This window comes from Callorhinchus milii, unplaced genomic scaffold (genome assembly GCF_018977255.1).
Source record: "Callorhinchus milii isolate IMCB2004 unplaced genomic scaffold, IMCB_Cmil_1.0 Scaffold11, whole genome shotgun sequence".
NCBI lineage: Eukaryota > Metazoa > Chordata > Chondrichthyes > Chimaeriformes > Callorhinchidae > Callorhinchus > Callorhinchus milii.
The window spans coordinates 18,377,812-18,403,730 of NW_024704752.1; the positions used below are offsets into that span (position 1 = coordinate 18,377,812).

The 25,919-nt window shown below is 39.0% G+C and overlaps 1 protein-coding gene across 1 annotated transcript; it reads right to left on the reverse strand.

Annotated features, from left to right (window-relative positions):
• Nucleotides 1-962: 962 nt before the first annotated feature.
• Nucleotides 963-24,914, reverse strand: LOC103176361 (transient receptor potential cation channel subfamily V member 5-like). The gene is made up of 15 exons (XM_042339258.1): nt 24,754-24,914; nt 19,044-19,138; nt 16,930-17,052; nt 16,142-16,282; nt 11,363-11,461; nt 9,754-9,926; nt 9,029-9,175; nt 8,568-8,771; nt 7,774-7,860; nt 6,082-6,158; nt 5,269-5,434; nt 3,040-3,106; nt 2,664-2,932; nt 2,259-2,368; nt 963-1,125 (listed from the first exon to the last, which is right to left on the reverse strand). Exons 1-15 carry the CDS (start codon nt 24,912-24,914, stop codon nt 963-965), a joined length of 2,082 nt encoding a protein of 693 aa, XP_042195192.1.
• Nucleotides 24,915-25,919: the final 1,005 nt, after the last annotated feature.

Genomic DNA, 25,919 nt, shown 5'->3' on the forward strand with positions numbered 1-25,919 from the left:
AGCACTCCCGCTTTGATCTTGTAATCTTACTTTGGAAATACAGTACTATATTAATAATTGTAAAAGCTTTTTTTTAAAGTATGATTCTGGGTTTCTGTTGAAGCAGCTAATAGTTTTCAATTGTACATTTAATTTGCTATTACAATCAAATCTCAATTGCCCATGCATTTTGTCCACAAAATATAGAGTCAATTCACTTTACAATGTATCCTGTGAAGCTCTTTGAGATGTCTCAACGATCTGATAAGGCGCTGTGTCCAATGCAAAGATTATTATTATTATTTGAGCAGGTTGTTTCGGTCACCTTCAAAGAAGTTTCGAATTCAAACGGACTTGTTGCAATCGAGTATCACTTTGAAATGTTAAAGACTTGGTTTTAAATTGTGAGTGTTTATACCTGAGTATGAGATATCTACTGTCTTACCAGATATTAGTCACTAAACTTCTCTTTATGCTTCTGGAAGCAAAACAATAAGGCAGAGATGAGGTGAGGTGCAGGAATCCTTCCCATTCATCACCGCAGCAGAGTTCTGTGCGCACGCCATAAAGTGCACGAATAAATAGAAGTTACTTATGTATATTGTTAACATTTGAATGTTATTCAAGACTCGTTTGGATAGAGATTCTTAAAATAACATTAAAAAAAATTGATCCTTCACATTAGATTGCTCAAAAACATACAACAGTGAAGCCAGAAAAGGATAACTATCTGTCAGCTTTACACAGCACAACGCTGCACGTTTGAGATGTTGGCGATACCGTTTCCCTCGGGTAGTATTGGGATTGAGTGTGTTTTTTAAATATACGTGAACTTGCCCAACCCCGATTTGTACTACACTTTTCATACTAGATTGCCACTCTGCAGGAAGCACAGTACACAAAGCGAGCTGGATCAAACCAGGCCTTCATAACATTCAAAAGTCATTGATTCCAATATCTGGAGAGTTGCAGTAAATCCAAATTTACGATGTTGCCGTATCTCTCGTTTTGGTGCTCTTTTTAAGACTTTTTGAAATGTTCGAGTGGATGAATTTCCAGGCGTTTCTAGTTTTTCTTGGATGCACCTCCCTGTCCTCCTCGTCTGATTTAATCTTAGCCTTATGGTAGTCACTTTTTTCTTCCAGCCTGTGCAATAAAAATGGGAATAATCTGGATGAAGAAGCAGATTTACAGAAAGTCCGAAGACCTCTTTAATGTTATAACGGAAGGAGACAAAATATTTCTAAGACTTCTCCACATGCTGGTGATTGGTATCAATCAAGGGCGAAATCTTGGGCAAGTTTCCTTACTCCACACACCTAATAATAATCCCTCTAAAAAAAATAAATTAGTCATTTTCAATCCACGACTGTTTGTGGGACGCTGCTGTGTGCAATTGGCTGCCGCGTTTTGCCCACAAATATACGGTCAATCCACTTTTTAGAATATTCTGTGAAACTCTTTGAGATGTCTAGAAGACATGAAAAGCCCTATATCAAATGTAAGGATTATTATTATTATTATTATTATCACAACTCTGAAATTGACTATCGGTATTTCTTCCCTTTGGCCCAATCCCACACCTCAGGGTTTCCAATAACGCAATGGCGGAAGGTCAACCTTGGCTCTAGAGGCTGAAATTCCACCCAACCTTAATCGAGATTTTGCCTTAATAATTAAGATCGGGCAGAATTGTGGAAAATTCTTTATACTTTATACTCTGGATTTGGAGGCTGAGTTTCCTCGGCTGCGAAAAAAAAATCCAACTTCCAAATGAAGACAAGTTTGCACAATCTTAAATTTGAAGAGATGATGTCCTACAGTAAGGCTAGTTAGCTCTCAACAGGACAACTGTACCATTAAAATCGGCCCGTTAAAACTGCTACACTAACGGACTGGTGGCCCAGGGCAAATCTCAGATAGTAGATTGGCCAGATCCATAAAAGAAAATAAATTGAATAGGGATGTGCAGGACAAAGTGTGTGTGTGAGATTTTGAAAGATTCACAGTTAATAGGTAATAATACTAGTATTACTGCTAAAAATAATACACTAATACTACTGGTGCAAAAGGGTGTCCAAAAAGTTGTGATATCTACCCTATTATCTAAATATATATATATATCATCATTTCTCGAAGACTTATTAGACATTTTAATGGTATCACGACGTTTTGGTCACCCTGTATGACTTTCCCGACTACACGTTAGTGAACAGTCCAAATCAGATTAAGCAAAGCGTGCGAGAAAGCAGCTCTCATCGCAGCTGTATCATTGTTACCTTAAGTACCATTTCCCTGCATCGAGCCCCAGGAGATCTCCTGGGATTCCCGTTCTAGCCCACAGCCACGCTGGGAGTCTCCTCTCAAGTAACAGAGTGGTCGAGGCAATCTGAAACGAGGATGGTAATATTTTCAATGTAGTACTAAATGTATTTCCCGCTTCAACTTGTCCCGGCCCGCATTATTCCCACCACAATATCAGTCAATCAGCTGATTCACAGTCACTACACTTTTACATTAAAATCGCCTTCAAGTGCTTTGGGAAAAATATTGGCAATGTGATAAGGTGTTACATTAAATGCAAGGATATGACAAAATCGAAAAAGGGTGCGTGACAATATTTGGAATCAATACAACACTGAAACCTAAAATACTTTACCGAGAGAAGGAAAAGTGTGCCGTACCTGAGCTTTCCACAAGGACTTGCGTTCACTGACCACTCGGAAATGAGTGTCTCCCATTAAAGCAATAAAAAGGTTCAGGAGAAGAAGAAAGCCAAAACACATGTAGACCATGTAAAGGACAATGATAATGTCAGGTATCATGATGTGAGGTGTCCCCTGAAGTTCAGTCAGTCCCATCATCAGCTGAAACAATGTGAAAATAGTGATTGGAAAGTCCTTGAAGTAGGAATATATATGTGGATTCAAGGCTTGGAAGTGAACATTGAAACCTGTGATGTTTTAAAAATAAATACATCAGCAATAAGGTAAGTACTCAAGACTTTAAGTCACAAGAATTCATATGTAGCGTCTCTGGACAAACTGGTTTTAAACGTACCTGCACCAAATCCTATAATGACAATTATCAGAACGTAACAAAACCTCATGAGGTCACCAAAGATCATCTAATGAGAGAAAAGGGAAAAGAATTTGCTTTAAATTCACTTTATTACTGAATTAGTTTCAGGAATGCCAGTGGGTGGCTTTGGCTATGTGGTGGGTTCTCACCAGATTTCCCACCAGGTGCTGATGTTAAATGTGGACCTGATCAAAAACTAGTACTTTTTTATATACTGATTTTATACTGATTATACTGATTAATATCAATTCCATTTTTATACATAATATAAATTATTATATAAAATACTCATATTACTATTATATATTCAATGTTTGGTACAAGTAAAACTGATCTCAGTGTTGATTTGACTGTAAAAACAGGAGAATCAACTGTAAGTGTCTGTATAGTTTCATTCGGGCACCAGCTAAAATGTCTTGTGCATCTGAACTATCCTGGGAATGGTCGTATTCTACAGGAATATTGACTGCCAACTGTTTAACACACGCTGAAGTCTGAATAATCAGAGATCAAAGCAGTGGCAATGTTCCAATAGATTATTTTTCCTTACATCTGTAAAGATAGATTTCTGTTTTACTTGCAGTGGTTTCTACACCCTTTACCTTTGTGTTTAAACAGTGAAGAGAGGACACCACGTGAAGATTGCTGATGACTATCTCTTACCCAGTTTGATTCGGCATTTTAGTATCCCTCAAAGATAAATTATTTCAGAAACAAATGCTATAAAGTGTGCAGAGGTCATAAAAACCGTCATGAAAAGCCTCACTCTTGATCGCAGTGGCTGTAGTTAATGAGGTATTTTGCAGTGAGAAAGAATGAACAAGCTATATAATTAAACAGCATTACTGAGGGAAGGCAACAAACTATTGAGGCCTCACTCACAGGTTTAGCTTCTAAAGGATTTATTTTAAAAAAACCTTCTATCTCTAAAACAGGCATTTTCTGTACCATTGGACAAATTTTGTGCTGCAAATGAAGAAGGGCAAAAATTATACTTTTTTATGATTGTAATATTCATTCTTGAAGCGAGGATGAAAGCGACTAAAGCAAAAACTAAGGTAAAATAAAGTACCAGGAAATATCAAACAGAGATTTTGTTTTCAGACACGAACCATATGACTGCAGGAAACATCCAAGTCAAATGCTATTTAAAAATATTACCAGTCTTACACACAGGTAACATTTCTAGCTGTGATTGGTGATATTTTTCCCATTTGCTGAGTTTGACTCCTGAGGCATTGTTGTAATAAATATTGCAACTTGGTTGGTTGCAATGTAAGAGTGATAAGTAACTTATTAAAATATATATGATATATAAATACATGTGTAAATAATATAAAGGCTATGCCCATCAATCAGTACTGCCAAAAAAAAATCTCTGCCACATCATAAACACCAGAATCTAAGCAAAATTGGGAGCTTTTAAAGCGTTCAGTTGGTAAGTCTACAGGGAAATCTGCAGGTCAAAAGGATGCGTAATGAGAAAACTCAGCCCCATTCAACCAACTCTGTCCTTTGAGTGCTGTCTCATTGATCCGGTGTTTGCCATTGTTTCCTTACTCCAAATCAATAGCACTCTCCTATTTATCGAGTAAGAAATTGGCCCAATTCCCTTTAAACGCTACATTTAGTAAACGTAAATTGCTGTTCCAATCGCCAGTCCACCGCACAGGTTGATAATTGTTAACATGCAAAATCCAAAGGCCAAATTAACTTTAGCTTGTAATTATGTTTTAAAATAAAAACAACTTATAATTCTGCCCTCTGGTTCCCCCTTCAGTGCACGCTACAAAAATGATCCATATCTCTTCAAATTCACACAATCAGTTTCCTTTCATTGTTAACTCGTAAGAGTATCATTGGGTCCTGTACACTAATAGTTCATATCCTGCGATGCTAAAAACACTGATTTTACAGTAATTGTTACTCATTAATAATAATAATAATTGAATCCACAGGCAAAATAAATGACATTCCCCCAGCTACTTATCAATAATTATTATTATTGTTACTCAAGTATAATAACTTCATTACTGTAAATACAAAAATACATTTTTTAATCATGTTACCTCTGCTTGTCCTTTCATGTAGTACCATTTTCTCTCCCCTATTCTCTTTCTTATTTTAAATTGTCAGTACTGTGTTTTTTTCCCCCTAAACCCTTGGCATTCTTGACCGAGTAACGCATTAAGAAAACAGACTACCAACCTTCTGTATCATGATGCACAGAGGACCGAGCAACTTGAATCCACGGGCAAAGTAAATGACATTACACCAAGCACTTATCAAAGCGTACGCCATTATAACCGTTTCCCATTCGTGGTTCAAGACTCTTAGGATCATGGTTATTAGAACAAGGCAGCCATATACAATCCTGGAAATCACAATTAGAAAACAATTTCCTAAGTTGTGGGAGAAAGAGAAAAGCTTTATGTTAGCGCTGTGTGCGCAGCAGGTTTAGTGTTATACATTAAAGAGGTAGCGTTACCATTACTAGAAACCGCCAGAGTTTTGGGGTTTGAAGTTGCTATTGGGAAGAATCCTTATTCTGATGGCTGGCGAATTGACCAATGTGTTATGCTCCAACTGATAAGTAATAACAATCACTACAAATAATGAACAATAATAAATGTGCTGCCACAGCAAACCCTTGCAATAATGTCTTGTATTTTTATGGTAGTCTTCATTTGCAATTTTGGTGTTAGGTGCCATAACTCGTCATCTCAGTGCAGCATTCTCTCTGAATAAGGCAATACCAGTCTTCAAACAATGATGTCATAGTTGTATTAACAAATCAATGTTTTGACTATGTTAAATATCATACGGTTAAAGCAGTTTAACTGTATGATGTTCACCACAACTTCAATGCAGAGTGTGCCAATGTCCAAACCCCTACACTGTTCCCCACATCAATATTAAAAATGTTGCTACAGTTTGTGATTTTGGTAGTTATCCAACACCAGAAAGTAAATAAACCTAGAGAGGGATGAAACTGTTAGATTAAGATTGAACATGACTTACATTGTGATGTGAAAAGGACCTCCGGTCACTGTGTTTCCAAAATATTTAACGGGCCCTTCGTTGACTAATCGGGGTATCTGAGAAGACAAGACGATGAAATGATTCAGCTGTACAGTGGGTGTACAAAGAAGTGGATAGAGACTTTGATATTCACCTCCTTGTGTGTTTGTACAGAAGCTTTAAAGTCTATAAAAATACCACAGTTAGAGCTTTCTGAATGTGCACAGATAGTTCTTAAAAGATCCAAGTAGATGTTAAGTGTGGAACAGATGGGGGAGAGTGAGAAAAACAGTAAACCAGAGGATCAGCTTCTAAATTACTTCTCGAACAAGGTCACCATCCATCACTGGTTCACAACGTGAATATGTTACTCTCTAAAATAAAAGTTTTGAAATTGCTCTCTTTTGTAGGACTGTCGGCTTCTTTAGACCAAACATAAACAGGATGAATTTATTTCCTGTCAATTGCCTCTGCCAAGTGAACTTGATCAGCTCACAATCAGCAGCAAGGCATTCAGTCTACACTGGGTGCAAAAACTGCATTCACAGATTGAATTGTGTCACCTGTTTGCTTACCACAGAACAGCAATAATGATTGCTATGGTTAAGTTTGAAGTCCAGATAGTGATGTATGACAGCTACAGCAGGGTTACAAGCTGCCAAATGGTCCAAAGGGAGAGAGAGAAAAAGGGAGCGAGAGATGAAGGGGGTGAATTGGAAAGATCTTTCCAAAATTTCTCCCAAGTTGTAGAGCAGAGCTCTGTGCTCTTGTACTGCGCTCAAATGCATTCTCAGAGCTGCCACCATCAATCAGCCGGCCACTCCTGGTGAATGTCCTAATCATGGGACAATAGGGGTTTGGATTAGGAAGGCCCCCCCGAAGGTGTTCCTTTACAAAGCGTCCTCATTGCCTTGCTTGAGGTCCTGAGCTTGGGTTAAAATGGGATGTCATGGCACATCTGAGACATCGGCTTCTGAGGAACACAACTCCAACCAGATGGTCAGACATTGACTTCTCTGGTTACATAAGATGTGGTGTTGCTGGAAGCCAGAACATTGGATTTGTCATCTTGTAGATTACAAAAGCCAAAGGATGTTAAGTGAGATGCTCTTTACTAAGTTGTAAACTTCAATTCAAACCAAATATTTCACCAGCAAGCAACAGTATGTGCTGACCTGAATATGTGCTTGTAGTCAGACTTTGGTCTGCTTTTCCTAATTTCCTGGTGGCAAAGTGTCTGTAGATAGGAAATAGACACCACAAGGAGATGCTGATCTCATCTTCAACATCTTCAGCGTGAAACTAGCTCTGCAAAAATCTGCACCCCTGATCCTTCACTGATAAGAAGGCTTGTTCCTGCACCTTCAACTTCAAACCTTAAGAATTGCGCACCCTAAGTCTTACTAGTAGCTCCATGGAAAAACTCCAGTAAGTCTTTGCTGTCCTCCATACCTCAGAGAGTCCACTCAATCGCCAAAAAAAAAAGGGGGGAAACACATAGATTGTGGTCCCTTTGTTTACCAATTCCGACCATTTTACAGTAATTATTTCATTAATTTTTTTGTAACAATTTTTCAGAAAAAAAAGTTACACCAGAAAGAAGAAGTGGAAAACATTATCAGTCCCTCATGATCAAGTAGTGATGTTTGTCAAAGGAACCCTGAGCATTGGCGGCATTAAAATATTACATACCTCGGTGAACAAGATCAGAACAGCTCCCAGAACTGAGAAAATTTCTCCCGTCAATCGAGCAAAATCCTCGGCTGATCGATAAGCTTCCTAGAATAACAGAAGCCACAATGATGATGGAAGACGAGGAACATGTAGCTGTTTCCAGCTCATGTGCAGAATATTGATGCTGTTTCAGTGCTTTGCGTTCAACAGTCAAAATCCACTTCAAATAGTGCAGAAGGAAGCATTTCCAAAATGGAAGGCATTTTGCCAACAAAATATACAGTCACTGCACTTTATGGCATATTCTGCGAAGCGCTTTGAGAAGTCTCGAAGACGTGATAAGGCGCTAAATCAAATGCAAGAATTATTATCATTATAAAGGGCAAGCAAGATTTTTTTTAAAAAATTACTGAAAATTAAGATAAAATAACATGTAAAACAGAAAGTCGGATGAATAGGAGTGCCGGGAATATTTAGAAGGTTGTGTTATAATACCGCTGATTTCAATGCTACTTCTAATGTGTGGATTCATTGAGAATAGAATTGTACAGAAGATCACAGCGTCAGCCCAGCTAGTTCATGCCAGTGTTTGTACCCCACCCATTACCCATCTTCTCTTTGAAGTGCTTTGGCATATCCTCCTGATGTGAAAGGCCCTGTACCAAATGCAAGGATTGTTTTCATTGCGCCCTCATCCTTTACGTATGCGTCACATTTCTTCTTAGCTGCGTTGATGGATTTACACGGATTTACACGAAACAAAGGCTATTAAGTGCCTTGGGTATAAGGGATAATAAGGGATCTGTCCTTACGTTGAGAGGCTTCACAACCATGATGGTGATGTTGTCCCCACCGGCACCAGCTGGTGTAAGAGGACGGGACACACAGCAAAGGGTAAACATGATGAGATACAAAATGTAAAGCGTAGTCCACAGCATAAAAAACTTGAAGCCATGGTTAGTCCATTTGTGGTGGAGCACCTCCCTCACTGGAGTAATGTTTAGCAGCTTCCGGGCCTTTGGGAAGAACAAATAAAGTTACTGTTAGTATTTCACCGCACGAGAGCTTGGGTCAGAGGACAGTCAATACACCACAAAATATAAACACACACACAACAAAATTCTTGTTATATTCAATACCACAAGTATTCTACAGTTAAATACATAGAGAGGGAAATTGAGATTTCCTTTCTCCGCAGCGGGAACACGAATAGAACGTAACACTTATATTATCATCTCGGCTATAAATAAAGTTTGTGCTTCATGTGACTAACCTCTTTCTTCTTGCTACTGCATATGATATCAAGGACAGAGAATGTATCACCCCAGGTGTCAATTCCAGTAAGGTCGTACAAGCTGGAACTTACAGGCCCGAAAGCCCAATAAACCTGCCTCCTCTTCATCATGAAATGACTGAACATCTATAATGGAGGCACAGGAAGAGGAAAAGTAATGGAACGGGACCTCTTTTCACCTGACCCAATGCTGCTAATAAAAAGATTAGTTGTTCGTGACCACAAGATAGATGAGGAAGGCCCTTTGTAGGTTGACTAGATATCCCCGATTTCCAGGGACAGTCCAGGGATGAGGCATTGGGGCTAAAAAAATATATATACACAGTCAATTCACTTTGCAGTATATTATGTGAAGCGCCTTGAGACGTCTCAAAGACTTGATAAGGCGCTATAGCAAATGCAAGGATTATTATTATGTCCCTGGCCAAATTTGCCCTGCCTTAACTTCAGCAACAAACTGAGCATGAAAAATTCTAAAATAGATCAGAGAATCACAGCCATTAATTCAACAAACTTTTCCAGTATTGGCAGCATCAGGAATTGTGGCGAGTTCGATTTTTTTACACATGTGTGCCCAGATTTGGTTTACAAAATATGGTCCCCCATTTGATCTCATCATTCCAGAATAGCCACCCTCCCATCCTCCCATCACAGCATCAAGTACATAAGAACATAAGAATTTGCAAGGCGAAAGAAAACCTAACCTCCACATCTGCTTCGTACGCGGATAACTTCATAGGGTTGAGTCCATGGCTGTTGGTGATGTTCTCCAAGTGCTCCATATTCTCTTTGGAAATAAGCGACGAAATAAAGTTGTACATCTTGCAAGCCATACTCTTGTCAGTGTGCAGAACAAGCATGTGGAGAACTGTGTTCCCTACAATACAGGAAAGACAATGCATTTAAATATTTATTGAGATTTATTGAGAGCAACAACAATTTACATCTATGTATCACCTTTCACTTCGGGAGGATATCTCAAAGTGCTTCACCCAGCTGACTGGGAGCAGGAGGAGAAGTGACTAAAAGCACGGATGAAAAGATAGGTCTTGAGATGGATATTGAAGGCGGGGAGGCAGGGAGGGAGGGAGGGGGCTTTGTGGAGGGATTCCATGATGGAATACCAGAGAGCGGGGGAAGTTGGCTGACCGCTTGCCTATGAACGGTGGGGTGATGTGGGCAGGGGGACATGAAGCAGGCTGGTGTTTGCTGAATAGCAGGAATGACCGGAACAGTAGGGGATGGCAGAGGTAGAGACAAAGCAGCCAAACAAGGATAATGGAACGAGTCTGGCTTCAGTCACTGGTATTTTACATTTCTCACTCTGACACAGGAGATTGCCAAGACTCGGGGGCAAATAAGTTGCCTCCAAGACAATGACCCTTCACCTTCTGCACCTCCAAGGCCAATGGCGGTGGTGGGATTTGTGGGGGAAGGGGTGGCTGCATATCTAGTGAGTTTTAAATGGATCCTCGCTTGGCGGTAAGTAAATGCAATGCATAGCAAATCATCTGTCACTGAGCTACACCCTGTGATAGCATAAAACAGTAAATAGATTGGATGTTATTGCCATATCAATCTGACTGAAGGTCAATGAGGTAACCCACAACCGACCACCGATGATACTCTAGCTAAAGGAACATTTCTAAGTATGAACCCAAACTGAGGCTACAATAATGCAGTAATGTTTGGCTATTTCTTATCAAATTTGGTGACTGCAGCACCGATGAATCAGTCAAGATCATCTAATACCTTGTGGATATTGTATGCTCTAACTCTGTAGATTCAATGTGGAGATGTGAAAATAAGTTCAGCACCATTACAACATACTTTCATACTTCATAAGACTCCATTTTTTTTTACAAAACTGACCTATTTGGTTTCAAGCGCTCAAACAACTGACTCACAAATCAGAATGGCATTGGGACAATCCTGTCTACTTTTGTTTTACAAATCGATTCACTTATTTCCAATTGATGGCACTATTTGGTACCCTCAAAAAGGAAACAGCCTTGCATCTCATACCCTGGCATCCGTGATTCTATATGTATCTTCGCCTCACGTCCTTTTGACAAGCCTTTCAATATACTAATCGTTCAATGGACTTGAGGTACAGATCAGCCATGATCTTATTGAATGATAGAACAGGCTCGAGGGGCTGAATGGCCTACTCCTGCTTCTATGTTTCTAATAAGTGTGGGTCTAAAGGAAATCTTGCAACTTCATCCAAGTGTTTTATTCCAATGTAGCACCAGCATCCATTCATTCTAAACGATATCAACCAAGAATTTAACCCAAAGGACAGAATATTACCTAGAGTGTCTTGTGCATTCAAAGGTGCTCCATGTGCCACCAGCATCTTAACTATCTGTTTGTTTCCTACGCAGGCCGCAAAGGATAAAACATATTCTCCTGATGCAGAAAAAAAGAGCATTAGTTCCCAGTATATAAAGATCAGGGTAAAAAGATAGAACAGGTTTATGAGGTTTTTTTTGGGGGGTGGGCAGGAGGTGTGGGGTAGAAACATATTCTGTTTCCAAAGCATTATATAGTGTCTATGGCAGAAGGGAAATTAACATTTTAATGCGAAGGATAAAATTGCACGTAAATTTACACTACTTTAGCTCCCGCTGGAGTTCTGCTAAACTTGGTACAAGCAACCTGTCCAGCAAATATATATACAGAAGATCTTTTCTGAACTCTTGACACATATTAAGGCTTGGCAGACATTTCATCGAGAAGATTCTTCAAAGTAAATCTAAACTAATAACAAATACAAATTGGTACAATTCACAAATCTGAAACGCTTATTGTTAAAAAAAAATGACATTTCCAAAGTCACATTGTCAAAGGCAATTTGTGGCATTCTGGATCTACAGTTTATGGACCAGAAGCTCACTGGATTGAATGACCGACCGTCTGTCTGAGTTTGCTGGTTAAATCGGGGCCAGCACTTACTGAAAGCTTGTGTGGCAACTGGGATGGCATGAGGTTGGACTCCTCTGTAGTCAAGGGGCCTGCAAGCACTCACATATGAACTAACTATGGCGTTAGGTAGCGAACCACAGAATAACCAGTGCCCGGGGAAGTGAACCCCAGCAGAAGCAGAGAGAGGCAAAGGCAAGTCAGGAGAAAAGCTAGAACAAAATAACTGGACGCGCCAATTTAAAGCGAAATAAACCCCCAAAAAAATTGCAAGTTGTGCAACATGTTATTATAAAAGCGTTTAAGATCAGAGCCAACAATGAAGTTAACATCACAATCGCATATTTTAAAATCGCTGAACAAACCAAATCGACTATGATGATAAAACGCTGAGCATGGAATCTTTAGGCGAAAACGAAGCAAACAACAACAATAGACGTAATCTCTTTTCACAATCATTTTCCAGTGAGGTCTTAAAACCATAACAATAAGTGGGTCAGTTTAGTTTGGTTCAGGTGACAGCGTCCAGGTTAGAATATGGTGGACTTCATCTCCGCACAAGAATAGAACTCATATGAGGGCACTTCAGTATAGTACTGTACATTGTTGCAGGTGCCATTCTTCTGCACAGATATCAAACGAGTTCTGTTCTGATCGTTCAGTCGGTTGCTAAAGATGCCATGGCACCATTTTCAAGAAGAAAAGTAATTCTTCTGAAGTCCTGGCTAACATTCCTTTCCCATCTAAAAATTCACCAAAAACATTTGTCATTTGCCTCCCTGTCGTGTGTGAGTGCCCCCGGTACAGATTGGCTGTGTGTTTGGCTGCAATAATATGTCTCCGAAGTTCAAAGTAACCTATAACTTAACATCAGTGATTCAACAAAATACTACAATGACCACACCATGAAATGACAGAAAAGCTTATTTATTTATTCCTAAATAATTCTGCTTGTACATTCTTGCACCATGAATCAGAAACTGAAAACTGATCCAACTAAATGTACACATTTTTGCCCACAAAATATACAGTCAATTCACTTTACAGTATATCCTGTGAAGCGCTTTGAGACGTCTCAAAGATGTGATAAGGCATTATATGAAATGCGAGTATTATCATTATTATTACATACAGTGGTATGCAAACTGTGATACACAAATTTAGATTATATTACATTACAGAGATTATAATCTTAAAAAAAATTCATCTCTGTGTGACCATTTATAGTAGTAAAATCTAGCAGGAACATCACTAAAAGACAATCTTTTAACCAACAGCATTCCTGCTATAAGTCTGACTTTTAATATTTTCTGAAGTACAGTAAAAAAACAAAATCATGGAATACACTTCAGATGTACATATCTGGAATTAAGACATCTTTTAATGTCCTTTATGATGCGGAAAATGTAGACAATAACAATCCGTGCTCTCAGTCACCTGCTCCTATGTATATATTATTCCCCTTTGAACAGTTCATAGCTTTCCCTGCCTTCGTGCTCACTAACTCGAGCTCTGACCTGACATTAAATGCCTTCATCATATTTTGTGGAGTATTTTCAGCTGCAGTCTTTTCACTTCCTCCTTAATAGCCTTTAAACAAGATGTTAACCAGCTTACTTGGTTTGTCATTCCACCAACAATCTTGACAGCAGGTTTGAGAGACAGGAATTTCAGATGTAGCGCTGAAGTTTGTTTGCGTGATCTCCGGACAATCAAAGCCCAGTTATGTCTCTACTGTATATTCACTAACTTTAGCCAATAGAGAAATGTTGGATTCAGGAAATTGTGCTGCTGATCATGTGAAATGGAACCACTGGGCCCAGATGTAATGAAAGGAGAGTTGATTCCTCCGCTTTGAGTTAAGACTGCGAATTCTAAGCATATATAGCAATGCCAAAGTATGTGTGAATGAGACACTGCTGCTCTGAGCTGTATTATATGTCAGTGAATTGATGAAACTGTGAAAAGTGTGGGTCTGGTGATATTTTAAACCATGTGTTCCAAAGTGGAGCCAGAGGAGACGGTCTATTCACAGGAACCGTGAGCATCAGGCAGCACCATCTGACCTGTGCTGGAACCAAGTGAATAATCTGTTCTCTGTGTGTTCAAATAAACCACTTTTGTTTGTACTACAAATGCTCGCCATTCCAAATCTGGTTGTGAGTGCATGGGGTGGGGGGGGAAGGTGGATGAGTTCAAACAAAGAATGTCCTATTTATTAGTGAGAAATCCTTATTGCAAACAGATCCACAAAAATAGGCCATTTGCCGTTAGTACGGTGACACGCGTATTTTTTCAATACTACAGTACACTTGTATGTTGTTATTCAGTGACATAGACCAGAGGGGGGAAAATGTATAGAATTTCTGTCAGTCTACAAGCAAATAAAAATAATCAGGAAATACAACACGCATTTGAAAAACAGTAAAGCGATCACTGTAAATACTGATAGAAAACTGCAGATATTATCTCATAGTGTATCTTAGCCCCAAGTTAAAGATCGTTTCATACTGAACTGTGAGCAGTGAGGCACGTATAGCCTACCGTGTGAATCAAGCAAATAACCTGTTTTCTATGTGGCTAAACAAAACTGCTTTTGTTTCAACTATAAATACATTGCCCCTTTTCTATCCAAACATAATCTGGTTTGGGAGAGAGGTGAAAATATTCTGCCCCCGAGACTGAAGCATCCCATCAAATAATCCCACTTTACCCTTTCATCCACAAAATATACAATCAATTCACTGTACAGTATAGATTCATAGATTCACAGAATGTTACGGCACAGAAGGAGACCGTTCGGCCCATCGAGTCTGTGCGGCTCGATTCTGTTCTGTGAGACGTGATAAGACGTTATATCAACTGCAAGGATTATTATTATTATTATAACCACAAGCTTTACGGAACAGTAGCATAATAGGTGGAGAAATTATATCTGGTAGTAGATTGACATTAGAAAAAAAAGTTCACAATGTGGCAAATTCTACAATTCAGTATTCATTTTGAAGCTTTTTTTTATATAAATGTAAGAATCATAATAAACCGACTCTGAAGTTAAGACAAATTTCAACAACTTGCTCAATTCTGCCCACTCTGAAATGCTAAAACAAAGTAAATCCAGACTTTACATGAAGTTATTTTTGAATTCTTAAGTGAAGGAATCTAAATAGAAACAGCCCCCTGAGCCATTCTCCTCCACAACCTTAAAGTCAGAACTTTACTCAGATTATCAGTCTCGGAGACTTCATACCAATGTTATTTTATTTGACATAAACACTTTCAAAATTCAATCTGTGACAGAGCCATAACTCTGTAGAAATAAAGAACTGCAGAGATAATTTGCGCTCGAGAAAAATCAATGTGAGCAATGACTGTGGTTCACACTTAATTTGGAAAACATTAGATTTTGGGAGATGCCAAGAAGAACGTGTTAAGGCATGACTGCCTTACAGTCATTTAACTTTAACCTTGCTGTAGCTCAAAGTAGTCACAATAACAATGATAGTTGTTTTTATTGCGAGCACTCTTATTTTCTCTCCATTGTCTTGCCTTGCAGAACCACAAATGTCTTGCTATGTGGTTTGAGCTGGTTAGACTCCAGCAGTTACCCCAACGCATACTCTGGGGTCCCCCAAGCCTTGGCTCTTGCCAACCTGTGCCTAATACGCTCCGAAATTAGGTAAGCGGGATGTATCCTTCCAAGGAGAGAGAGAGAGAGAGAGAGAGAGAGAGAGCATTCCATTCTAACAATCTATCTCTGGGATTTCCAGGTGTAGGTGGACTGCTTGGAAATCTCAGCTTGGTTTGGATGCTCTTAAGCCTGGTGATGGGTTTCCGCATGTGTCAGACCACACAAAAAAATTCTTTTGTGACTGAAGTTGGTCCGATTCCAAGCTGGTGTCAGCTATACTCTCAAGTGGCCGTCAGAAAGCAACACACAAGTGCAGATCCGTGAAGATTCCCTGTGCAATCTTCAATCTGAACTCCTCTTCCCACCCCCCCCCATCCCTACCCACATACACAAAGACCAGCCTTGCCTGGGGAGTACTATCAAACCAGTGCCACAAAGGCCATTGGATAAGTATAGTGTTACGAGTAACTCAAAACAACAAAGTCAGATCAGAAGATCCGTTCTACTGGAAATACTGTGGAAAACTCTTACCGTACCATAGTAACACCGACATTCTCTTCCTGGTGTGAAAAAAGTCCCTACAGCACGCGAACATTTTATATCTGCGTTTACTCCCAGCAGCTCCGTAATGAGTTCCACATTCTGATTCACCACCGCAATGTGCAGCGCAGTTTCACCTAAAGACAGATCAGTTAGTCATTCCGGTAATATTCCAGACTGGTGCTCATTGACAAGTAGCTTGGTGTGCAGCGAGATCTCGTCACCTCACTCACTTACACACTCACTCACTCAATCCAGGATTTATTTAAAATCCCAATTCATTGACCCCCCAAAGTGATTCAAGTACCGTTGGGTTTGCTTGAGTTTGCATAGATTTGAATCTGAAGATATGGGGTGAAAATAGGGAGAATTCAATGCACTGATGGCAATTATCACATTGTGGAATGTTAGTGTCCAAGTGATATCCCACCCCACCACCTCCAATTTTGTGTAAATAGTTATGTCCAAAGTTGCTTGTTGTGCCACCAACTTTCCAGTTTTGGTTCACAGAATACTGGGTTTAATTTAACTCTCAAGTCAGGATAGAGTAGTTAACTGTGCTGCATTTGACCTGGGAATGCTTGATATGTTAATGTTCCCTGTGGCATCTTTCCCTGTGCCTCATTCTGAATGATTGTTGCTCTCTGGACAAATCGAGTTGTAACTAAATAAAACTATTTAAAAATGAAATAAAACAAACGTAACTGATTTTAAAACTGCCTCCTGCACGATGCGCACTGCACATTTGATATATTTTTGGGGGCAAAAAGTTACAGTGTCTTACCTCTATACATCTCGCAGTCAATCGGTTCATCTACTAAGAATGGGAAAGCATTGAGTATTGCAATTGCAGCGCCCTTATTGTTATACAGTGATGCCACGTGCAAAGCCGTTTCACCAACAGCACCTGCATGATAATAAAGCAAATTGAAAACATTAATGAACATGCCTTGGGGTACAGATTTGTAAAGATCAGGTTTAATCTCCAGAGAAAGCCCTGGAGTACTCCGCAAATCCATCGGAGTTTAAGAAAGCATCAGTCGAGGGAAGGCCAATTGGTCCTTCAACTCGTTGCCTTCCAAAGACCACACACAACCATAGACGTCCTAACTCATTCAGTCTCTGAAGGAAAGGTTCTACACTACATAGTGATTGTGAACCTGGTTATATAACATTGCCAATGTATTCAGCAGTTAGAATTTGGTCAACAGGCTGTTTTCATCTCTCAACAAAAATAAGTGTTTGTTGAAATGAAAGTTGCTTCGAAAACCATTTATTTCTCTTTTCTTTGTCAGTGCTAATAACCGGTGCGTGTGAAGGTTGATTGAATGCAGGGTGAGACTAACAAAATGAAATGGGGCAATTGACAATCATGTCGTACTAATCAAGAAACAGTGCACATGAGAGGAGTGTAATGGCTCTGAAGAAGGCTTGTGCCCCTAACTGGTCAACAATGGTATCCGTTGATTTTGCCTTAATAACACAATTATTTTAAATCATTATTAGTAAAAGTAGTATATGCATTGATTGCTATCATTGCTTCATTCCTGTCACTGGATACTGGATACAATATGGATATCATCTGATCTGGCCGATATCATTTCAGAGTTATCTCTGGCTCTCAAACTTAGCCACATTGGTCAATATCTTCCAATGAATTCCAAGGAGCAGATAATGCCGGTTCAATCATTTAAAAGGTTTCTAATAATCCTGAAGGCATCTGGCTGCATTAAGGTAAAACCCTTGAGCACATTTTACATGTTCTGAATGAGTTCCCATAAGAGAAATGGTCCTCACTCATTGACTATGTTGCCTTGTGGCCCCAGACAATAACTGCACAATTCCCTGGAGGAACGGTGTCCCTGGCTGTTTTTCTTGTATGTTTCCTTTGGTAGCGAAACAGAGCGAGAAAATGCACAAAGTATGGAAAAAGGAAAATGTTTACAATTCATTAACTACTATAGAAATCCACTAATGAGGATAACATTGGTGAGCCCTTTAATTAATAAGCATCATTTCTGCTTTGAAATTGGATATTCTGATGATGACCTTAATTGGAGCCTGGCTTATTCAAGCAGTACTTCCGACTTTGAGGTTCATGTTATATAGTAATAGACCTTCACACCAATACAGTCAGATGAGCTGTTAAGATGGGGCATCAGATAATAATGCTCCAATGGCAAATATTTGACAGTAGAGAGATTTTCTCCCATTCACTTCACCGACATAAGTAGTTGCTTTTATGTTATGGTCGTTTACAAATAATAGTGACTCCACTTGACAGTACTTGTGAGTAATGTAAAGTTTTTGTGTCACCCTTTCTTGTCATCATCAAAAAAAAGGCAAATACCGTGCCTATAATGCTGTGTTTAAACACACAAGAACCCAGTTACCAGTGATACACTAGGTTTCTTTTTCTATTCTCTCTCCCTCATACAAAGACAAGTCTTTCTAGTTTACCAGCTTGCCTGTGTAACCTCTATGTGTACACAGATTATTACAGGAAGTCTGAAATGGTGCCAATCACACACATACACGTTTCCATCCTGTCCTTAATACTGCTGCAGTTCCATCATTTTGTCTCAAACCTCCCTTTATAGGAAGTTTGAAACACAGCAGAGATAAGAGCTGAGTCTCTAGGCACAGCTCGTGCGAAATGGTGAGTAGGGAATGAATGTTTCACAGACAGAAACTTGTTACCTGCACAAATGTCTATTTGAATGAGGCACGAGGCCTACATTAAGCAGCACTGACTGAGCTGCCAATACAGTAAACATGTCATTAATGTTGGTGCATTGATGGATTTGACAATTTGCTTAAGTATAAAAGATTATCCAGTTATTTTAAGCATGCAGTGTTTCATACAACATTGGCTACCTACTGCTAGGTTTTACTTACCTCTTTCATGTGGGTCGACATTATTGTCCTCTATTAAACTCTTCAAAGTTTCAACATCATTTTGCCTTGCAGCTTTGAATAAAGGACTTTCCGTCCTGCAAAGTGAAATCGTTTCTATTGTAATCCATCAGTTGAACGTTTGTTTCAATGTTTAAAACAGAAATATGGCATTACGCACCACAAGTGCTGACAGCGGCAGAAAAAATTGGAAGTAATTCTGGATGGGAAAGTGGCATGGGATTTCACCTTTCACAAAAAGAGTACCAAACAAGACGAGATCAGGTGGCCCTTCGAGCAGATTCCGTCCACAGGCAACTTTGTTAGATCAGGATTCTACCCAACCCCAATTCATCTTCGGAGGAAACGTCTGCAAGATTTCACTTCCTGCATAATCTGTTCTTAGCATGTCCAGGAGTCCAACAGATCACTCAGCATTCGACTAACTCCATCCGTATTTCAGCGCTCTGACCATCAGCAACATTTCTAGCTAGACCACCTTAACAACGGTAACAATTCACAGTTATAAAAGCGGAATTGATTTATTTAATTTATTTATAAATTGTATTTTACGAATATAAGTGAAGTCACTATGGAATTAAGTGCCCGGTGTTGATGTTTTTTAAAATTGTGAACATGAACTAAACCTGAAATGTTTTTGAAACTATGCCATCAGTAAGTACGCATTACAATCCACGGCTGTTTGTAGGACGCTGCTGTGTGCAATCGGCTGCCGCGTTTGGCCCACAAATATACAGTATATTCTGTGAAGCGCTTTGAGACCTCTCGAAGACTTGAAAAGCACTATATCAAATGTAAGAATTATTATTATTATGTAGCCCCCTTCATACACAGCAGTGTCTCAAAGCTTAAGCTACTAACCGACTTAATGCCTCACCAATGATTAATCAGAGTTAGAATAATTATTCTTGATTTACAGTCCAAAGCATTTGATCATCTTTGTTAATGGTAGTTTAGGATTATTTCAGCAATTTCCTTAAAGCATTAACTAACACAGCTTCCACTGCTTTACGAGACTCTAATCATGTATTGTTTCCTTAGTTTAGGGGAAAAGATACATTTCTTCTCATCTCAATTGTTACTTGAGTCTTGGTGATTTTATACTTGTGCCTTATAGTTCTGTGCTCAGAGCTAAAACTGAATTGCATGCCTGAATATCATCCATTCCTTTAAGCGTTCAAAAAAAATCTGCTTCTTGTTCCATTTCAATCTCCTTGTTGCCAATGAAAACAATTTATGTTATCCACTCTTCATAGCATACAGAACCGAACTTAAATCCTGGTTTAATCTTCCTCCTTTTCCCTAAACCAACAATATCCTTTCAAAGGCAAGTCATTCAAACCCGAACGTAATACAGTGCTGTGTCCCAAAGGTGGCCTCAACAAAGCTTGATCAGAAATAGAGTAATTATTCTTGATTTACAGTCCAATGAATTTGCTCAACTTTGTTAATGACAGTTTCAGATTATTTCAATATGTGTTGAGCCAAATAGTCAATCACTGCAATACCTGAAGTCTCTTCCAACCTCCCCCCCACAGCAAGTGCTGTGCCACGCAGAGGACACCCAGTCTCCTAAAGATACAGATCTTTCAAATCAAATTGAAATAGAATATTTAACCATGTTACATGTGCATCTAAAAAGGTTTTGTTTTATTTGGTGGCATAATTGATCTGTCACATCAGTACAGATAGCACCACAAATATACAAGTCTAAGAGATGTATGGTTTCACATTGACTAAGACAGCGTTATCAATTGCTTCTTGATCACACCTGCAAGGTGACAAGTTGAGGGCAATATTTTTAACAAATACATCATCCTTGTTTTGGACTCGCGTATGGCACATCAAACATGGTTTTATTTCTCCATAAACTTTAGATAACGTTCATTGTGATATTGCTGCATTTCATATCATTAGACTCGCTCTGGTACTTTCCAAACTGACTCCTTAAAAACGTTCATATTTATTTCTCCTCATTTCTATTTACATCTCAAGCATTCTATTTATCAGCTTCCATAACAAGCAATGCCTGGGCATACAACTTAATGAAGTCCTCCGATCTTTTCCAAGCCTTCAGCTATTATGTTTTAACATTATTTATGAATAGAAGGAACAGAAGATAACCCAGCACAGATTCCTATAGAAATCCAGTAGTCACTGCCCCGAGAAAGAGCTACTTATTGTACAGAGCAGCGTGTGGCTTTATGTAAAATAGCAAAAAAAAACTTTGAAAGGTCCAGGGAAAACCCATATACTGTCTAGGGAATTGGTGTGGTGTTATTGACAAACAGACCGCAATCTTTGAACCTGGATCATCGATACAGATGAGAAAAACAATGGAGTGGGGGAGGGAGTAAACACATTTTTGTTTGACAGACCCCTATACAAGTATTCCAATGGAAAGGCTATAAATTTATCATGATTTGATGTTTACATTATCCGAGAAAGTTGCACAGCTCACCAGACACGCCAGGTAACTCAGGCCGGGCAACACATTTTATCAGAAGATTTCAGGGGGTTTAATAGCTTTGGACTGCATTTCGGGCATCAAGAGAACCACTCCATTTCCACATAGTAAAATTGAAGTTATCTTAACTTAATTAACTTCATACTAATTAAGTATGAAGCCAACTTGACGACATTAATGCTAGGACAGAAAATGTTTTCCCTGATCAGGTTTCCAGAACCGCAGCAACCTGTGGCAGCAGACAACCAGCAGCTTCACTTGGAGCAAAGGCTTTCACTTTTGCACACCTGACATTGATTTTGCTTCTTAGAATAACTGGATTTCAACTGTCGAAGTTATAATAGTCCTTGCGTTTGATATAGCGCTTTTCACACCCTCGAGACGTCTCAAAGCGCTTCACAGAATATACTGTAAAGTGAATTAACTGTATATTTGTGGGCGAAACGTGGCAGCCAATTGCGCACAGCAGCAAAGATTTCAGTACCTCTGTTATTAAACCAGGGCCTCGAGTCAATGCTCAATAATTTTCATCTCGACAGTTATCCCTGCCATGAAGCCAAATTGTGTTCTTTGCTGTTATTTCAAGATACAAATGAGGGAACGTTTCGATGCAAAAGCAAATGGATTGTTAGACATACCAAAGATTGCTTTGTTAAATGCATTCAGGTGGTCAGGGGATTTCACCAATGATGGACCCAAGATGTAATTACTTCTAATTGGAGAGCAAACCAGTCCCAGCTGTTTGACACCATTAATGATTGTGCCGGGACCAAAGCAATGCCACAGTAATTTATTTTGCAATTTGCAAATTCTTGTTAAGCAACTGCTCGAATGAATGATGCACTTGAGAACCGAGGAGCAACTCTGGGGTTTGTTAGGCGTGCATGGCTGGAATTGTAAGCAGATGGGTGGGATTGGAAGGGGGAAATAGTGCATTTTTTTGCCAAAATAGCCTTCCTTTCCTTGATGCATACTTCTGCCAAAACAAACATCCCTTAAACGTTTCCAATTTAGCCTGAGGCTATTGCGCTGTTTAGGCAAAAGCAGAGTTAATCAGGAGATAAATCATTATCGACTGAGCTGTGATTGTATGTTTCACATTTTCGCCCTTTATCCAACGTGGATCAGCTTTCATGGTCATCATCAACAGAGTGACAGCTTTAGGTTTAGAGGGGGAGAATATATGCAATATGCTGCTGGAAGAAAATTTGATCTCATTCAGCTTGTAAATAGATTAAGGCTATGAGCATAGAATTATAACAGGGAGTGCTGCATGACACCCATAACTACAGACATCTTCCATCAAAACACCTAGAATTATGTGACAATTCCATGGTAGAATTCACTGGGAATGGGATACAAAGAGAAAAATTAGCAAGATTGATAGTTGAACATTGGGGAGGAAATATTAGGGGAACATCGGGAAGAGTTTTACATTGAGTTTTGGAAGGAACACAACAAAGGGATTCTTTCTATCTGGGATACTCCATAAAATAATATTCCAATTTGTTTTCAATACTGGAAACAAGACAGCAAGAGTTACAAAGTTTATTTTGTTTTGCATACGTCACTTCACGTTCCCCAGACTAGGGCCACGTTCAACACTCAAATGCTCTTTCTGTTTGTTTATTCAGATATTTAGTACTAAAAGCCTGGAGATTGTTGATAAACTTTCCAAAGCCTTCTGAAAAAGTTTGTACATATCTTTGAAGTTTAGCAATGTTCAAGAATCCAATACAAATGAGACGTTTCATGCAGGATCTCAAGAAGGTTTGCAGAAGGAATGTCCATTCATATTATTAAGCTTATGAGAAAGTTATGAAACAAACCAATCTGGACACTCATATTGAGGTTCACACGGTTTTTCTCTGCATGGGCTGCCAACAAACGACCGATCAAAATCTGATTGTTTCACTGCCTTTGAACTCCTATGAATTAATAAATAATAGTATAATAATCCTTGCATTTGATACAGCGCCTTACGGAATATACTGTAAAGTGAACTGTATATTTTGAGGGCAAACGCGGCAGCCAATTGCGCACGAGTCCCCCAAACAGTCGTGGATTGAAGTTACCAATTTATTATTATTTCTTAATGGAAATCTCTCATTCCATCACCTAATGAACCATTTATTTATGTTATATAACGTAGCTGTATGTTTTTCTTTGCATATATAGTTAGCTACCAGTAAAGGACATTCACTGTTCTAACCACACATTACCAAATATCTGGGAACTCAGAATGCATTACAAGCTGCGCCAATGTTTCGACTATTTCACAAATGTTACACAAAATGCAAATCAATTAAAAGTTATTCAATATATTTAGCAATAAAAACCATGTAAAATAAGCAACTTATGGAGTTTTTTTCATGTACGTAAATTGATTTGTATAAACTTTTACCTACAAATACAGTCACTGCACATGACATTAAAAATCCTATGAAGTGGTTAAGACATTAAATGCAACAATTATTATTGCAGAATAGATGGGCTGAGGAAAACATAACTAAATGTTGAGTTTTATCTGCATTTGATCACATTCCTGATCCAACTACTGTATTCCCAATTCTTGACCAAGGGTTTGGGGTCAACTGTAGTGTAAACAATTGCTGAGTGTCAAAGATTCCAGATGACATATTCCGAACCAATTATTGTATAAAGCAGGCCATTTGCTGTTAAAGATACCGATCTTTGGAATCACTTATAAACTTCTTCAAGGATTTAAACATTCACAAAGTTGAGGGCACCTGCTCAAGCCATACTTAAAAGCAAAGGCAATGTGGTGCCATTGAACAGCAAGAAAAAAAAGGGAGGAATCACAGTCACAACATACATTAAGTACAAAACACCAAAGTTTCCAAATTCCACTACACTGTACTTTAAAAGAAAACTCCTCATCTTAGATGAATTGCAGTATGAACCTCTAGATATAATGGTTATTCATGTAAATATTACATGTTATAAATCATTTTCATATTTATAGCATTTTCTTATACATTAGATCCTATTTTTATTTTTTATATATTTTTTGATATATCATTGTGTTTAAAATCTTTTTATATTTTCTATCTGTTTTTAATATTTATCTTTCTTTATATTTTATATCTTGCAATATCTCTCGATATCTCTTGATATCTTTTAATATCCTACATCATACATTTTTTTGGGGGGGGGGTTTACATTATTTTTCGCTTCTCTGCCTGTGCTCAGTGTCGCCCTCACCTTGCGTTCTTCACTTCAAAGACGTTGTTGAAGGTCTTGATGCGAGTCTCCAGTTCACTGCTGTTATCCCGGTGGCTCCGTTCAGACCCAGACTCGATGGGTGCAGCTGGGCTCTTCAGTTTGGTCAGGAAACAATCCAGGGCTTTTCTGAATGCAGCCATTCTCAACACCCTCTTGATATTCATAGTCGTTTGGCTTTCTTAGGGCCATTACAACTCCCTCCCAGCGAGATCCGCACACACAGAGACATCCACAAGACCATTGTCACTAACCCATTCAGGTGACTCGTTTTTGCATGGTGAAAGCTTTGGCCCTTTAAACCACCTGTCTGTGTGTGTGTGTGTGTGTGTGTGTGTGCGTGCGCGTGTGTGTGTGTTGTGTTGTGTGTGTTTGGCTGCATAATAAATGTGGGCGCTCACGTCAGTCTCCCTCCCAGCTGATGGCTTTAACCAGATCCAGCAACATTGTTTTTCGAGTTAGAGCTTTTACTTTCATTTAATGTTCCCGTCTTTCTCCCAAAGATGGGAATCTTTCACCCTGGACCCAACATACATGCAGTTGAAAGGGAGAGATAGAAAGAGAGATATGCTGAGAGCCAAGAAGCCATTAGTTTATTAATAATAATAATAATCTTTGCATTTGATAGTGCACCTTATCACATCTTCGAGACGTCTCAAAGCGCTTTGCAGGATATACTATCAAGTGGATTGACTAAACATAGCAGCCAATTTGCGCACAGCAGTGTCCCACAAAGCAATGGTGGAGTGAGTGACCAATTTTATTTTATTGATCAGGCAACTGGGAGAATCATTTTTTTAAATCCTGCAAAGGGAGAACAATATAATAATAATAATCCTTGCATTTGATATAACGCCTTATTACGTCTTCAAGAATATAGTGTAAATTGAATTGACTGCATATTTTGTGAGCGAAATGTGGCAGCCAATTGCACACCGCAATGTCCCATAAACAGTCGTGGATTGAATGACCACATTTTTTTGAAAGGGTTATTACCCCCAGAAAAGCGATCCACCGATCGAATGACAAACCGGGTTCATACTTACTGCTAGGTAAACAGAGGCGTGTGGAGTAAGGGAACTTACCCAACGTTTCGCCCAGCCCAGGAATCGAACCCGGATCCTGTCACTTGCGAGGCAAGTGCTCTA

Bases quoted from the DNA above. Each gene is read 5' to 3' on its own strand.
- LOC103176361 (XM_042339258.1), bottom strand. From the start codon at position 24,914: ATGGCTGCATTCAGAAAAGCCCTGGATTGTTTCCTGACCAAACTGAAG. The intron at 17,053-19,043 runs GTAAGTAAAACC...ATTATCATGCAG, and splicing joins TGTCGACCCACATGAAAGAG to GTGCTGTTGGTGAAACGGCT. The intron at 8,772-9,028 runs GTTAGTCACATG...TTCTTCCCAAAG, and splicing joins GCAGTAGCAAGAAGAAAGAG to GCCCGGAAGCTGCTAAACAT.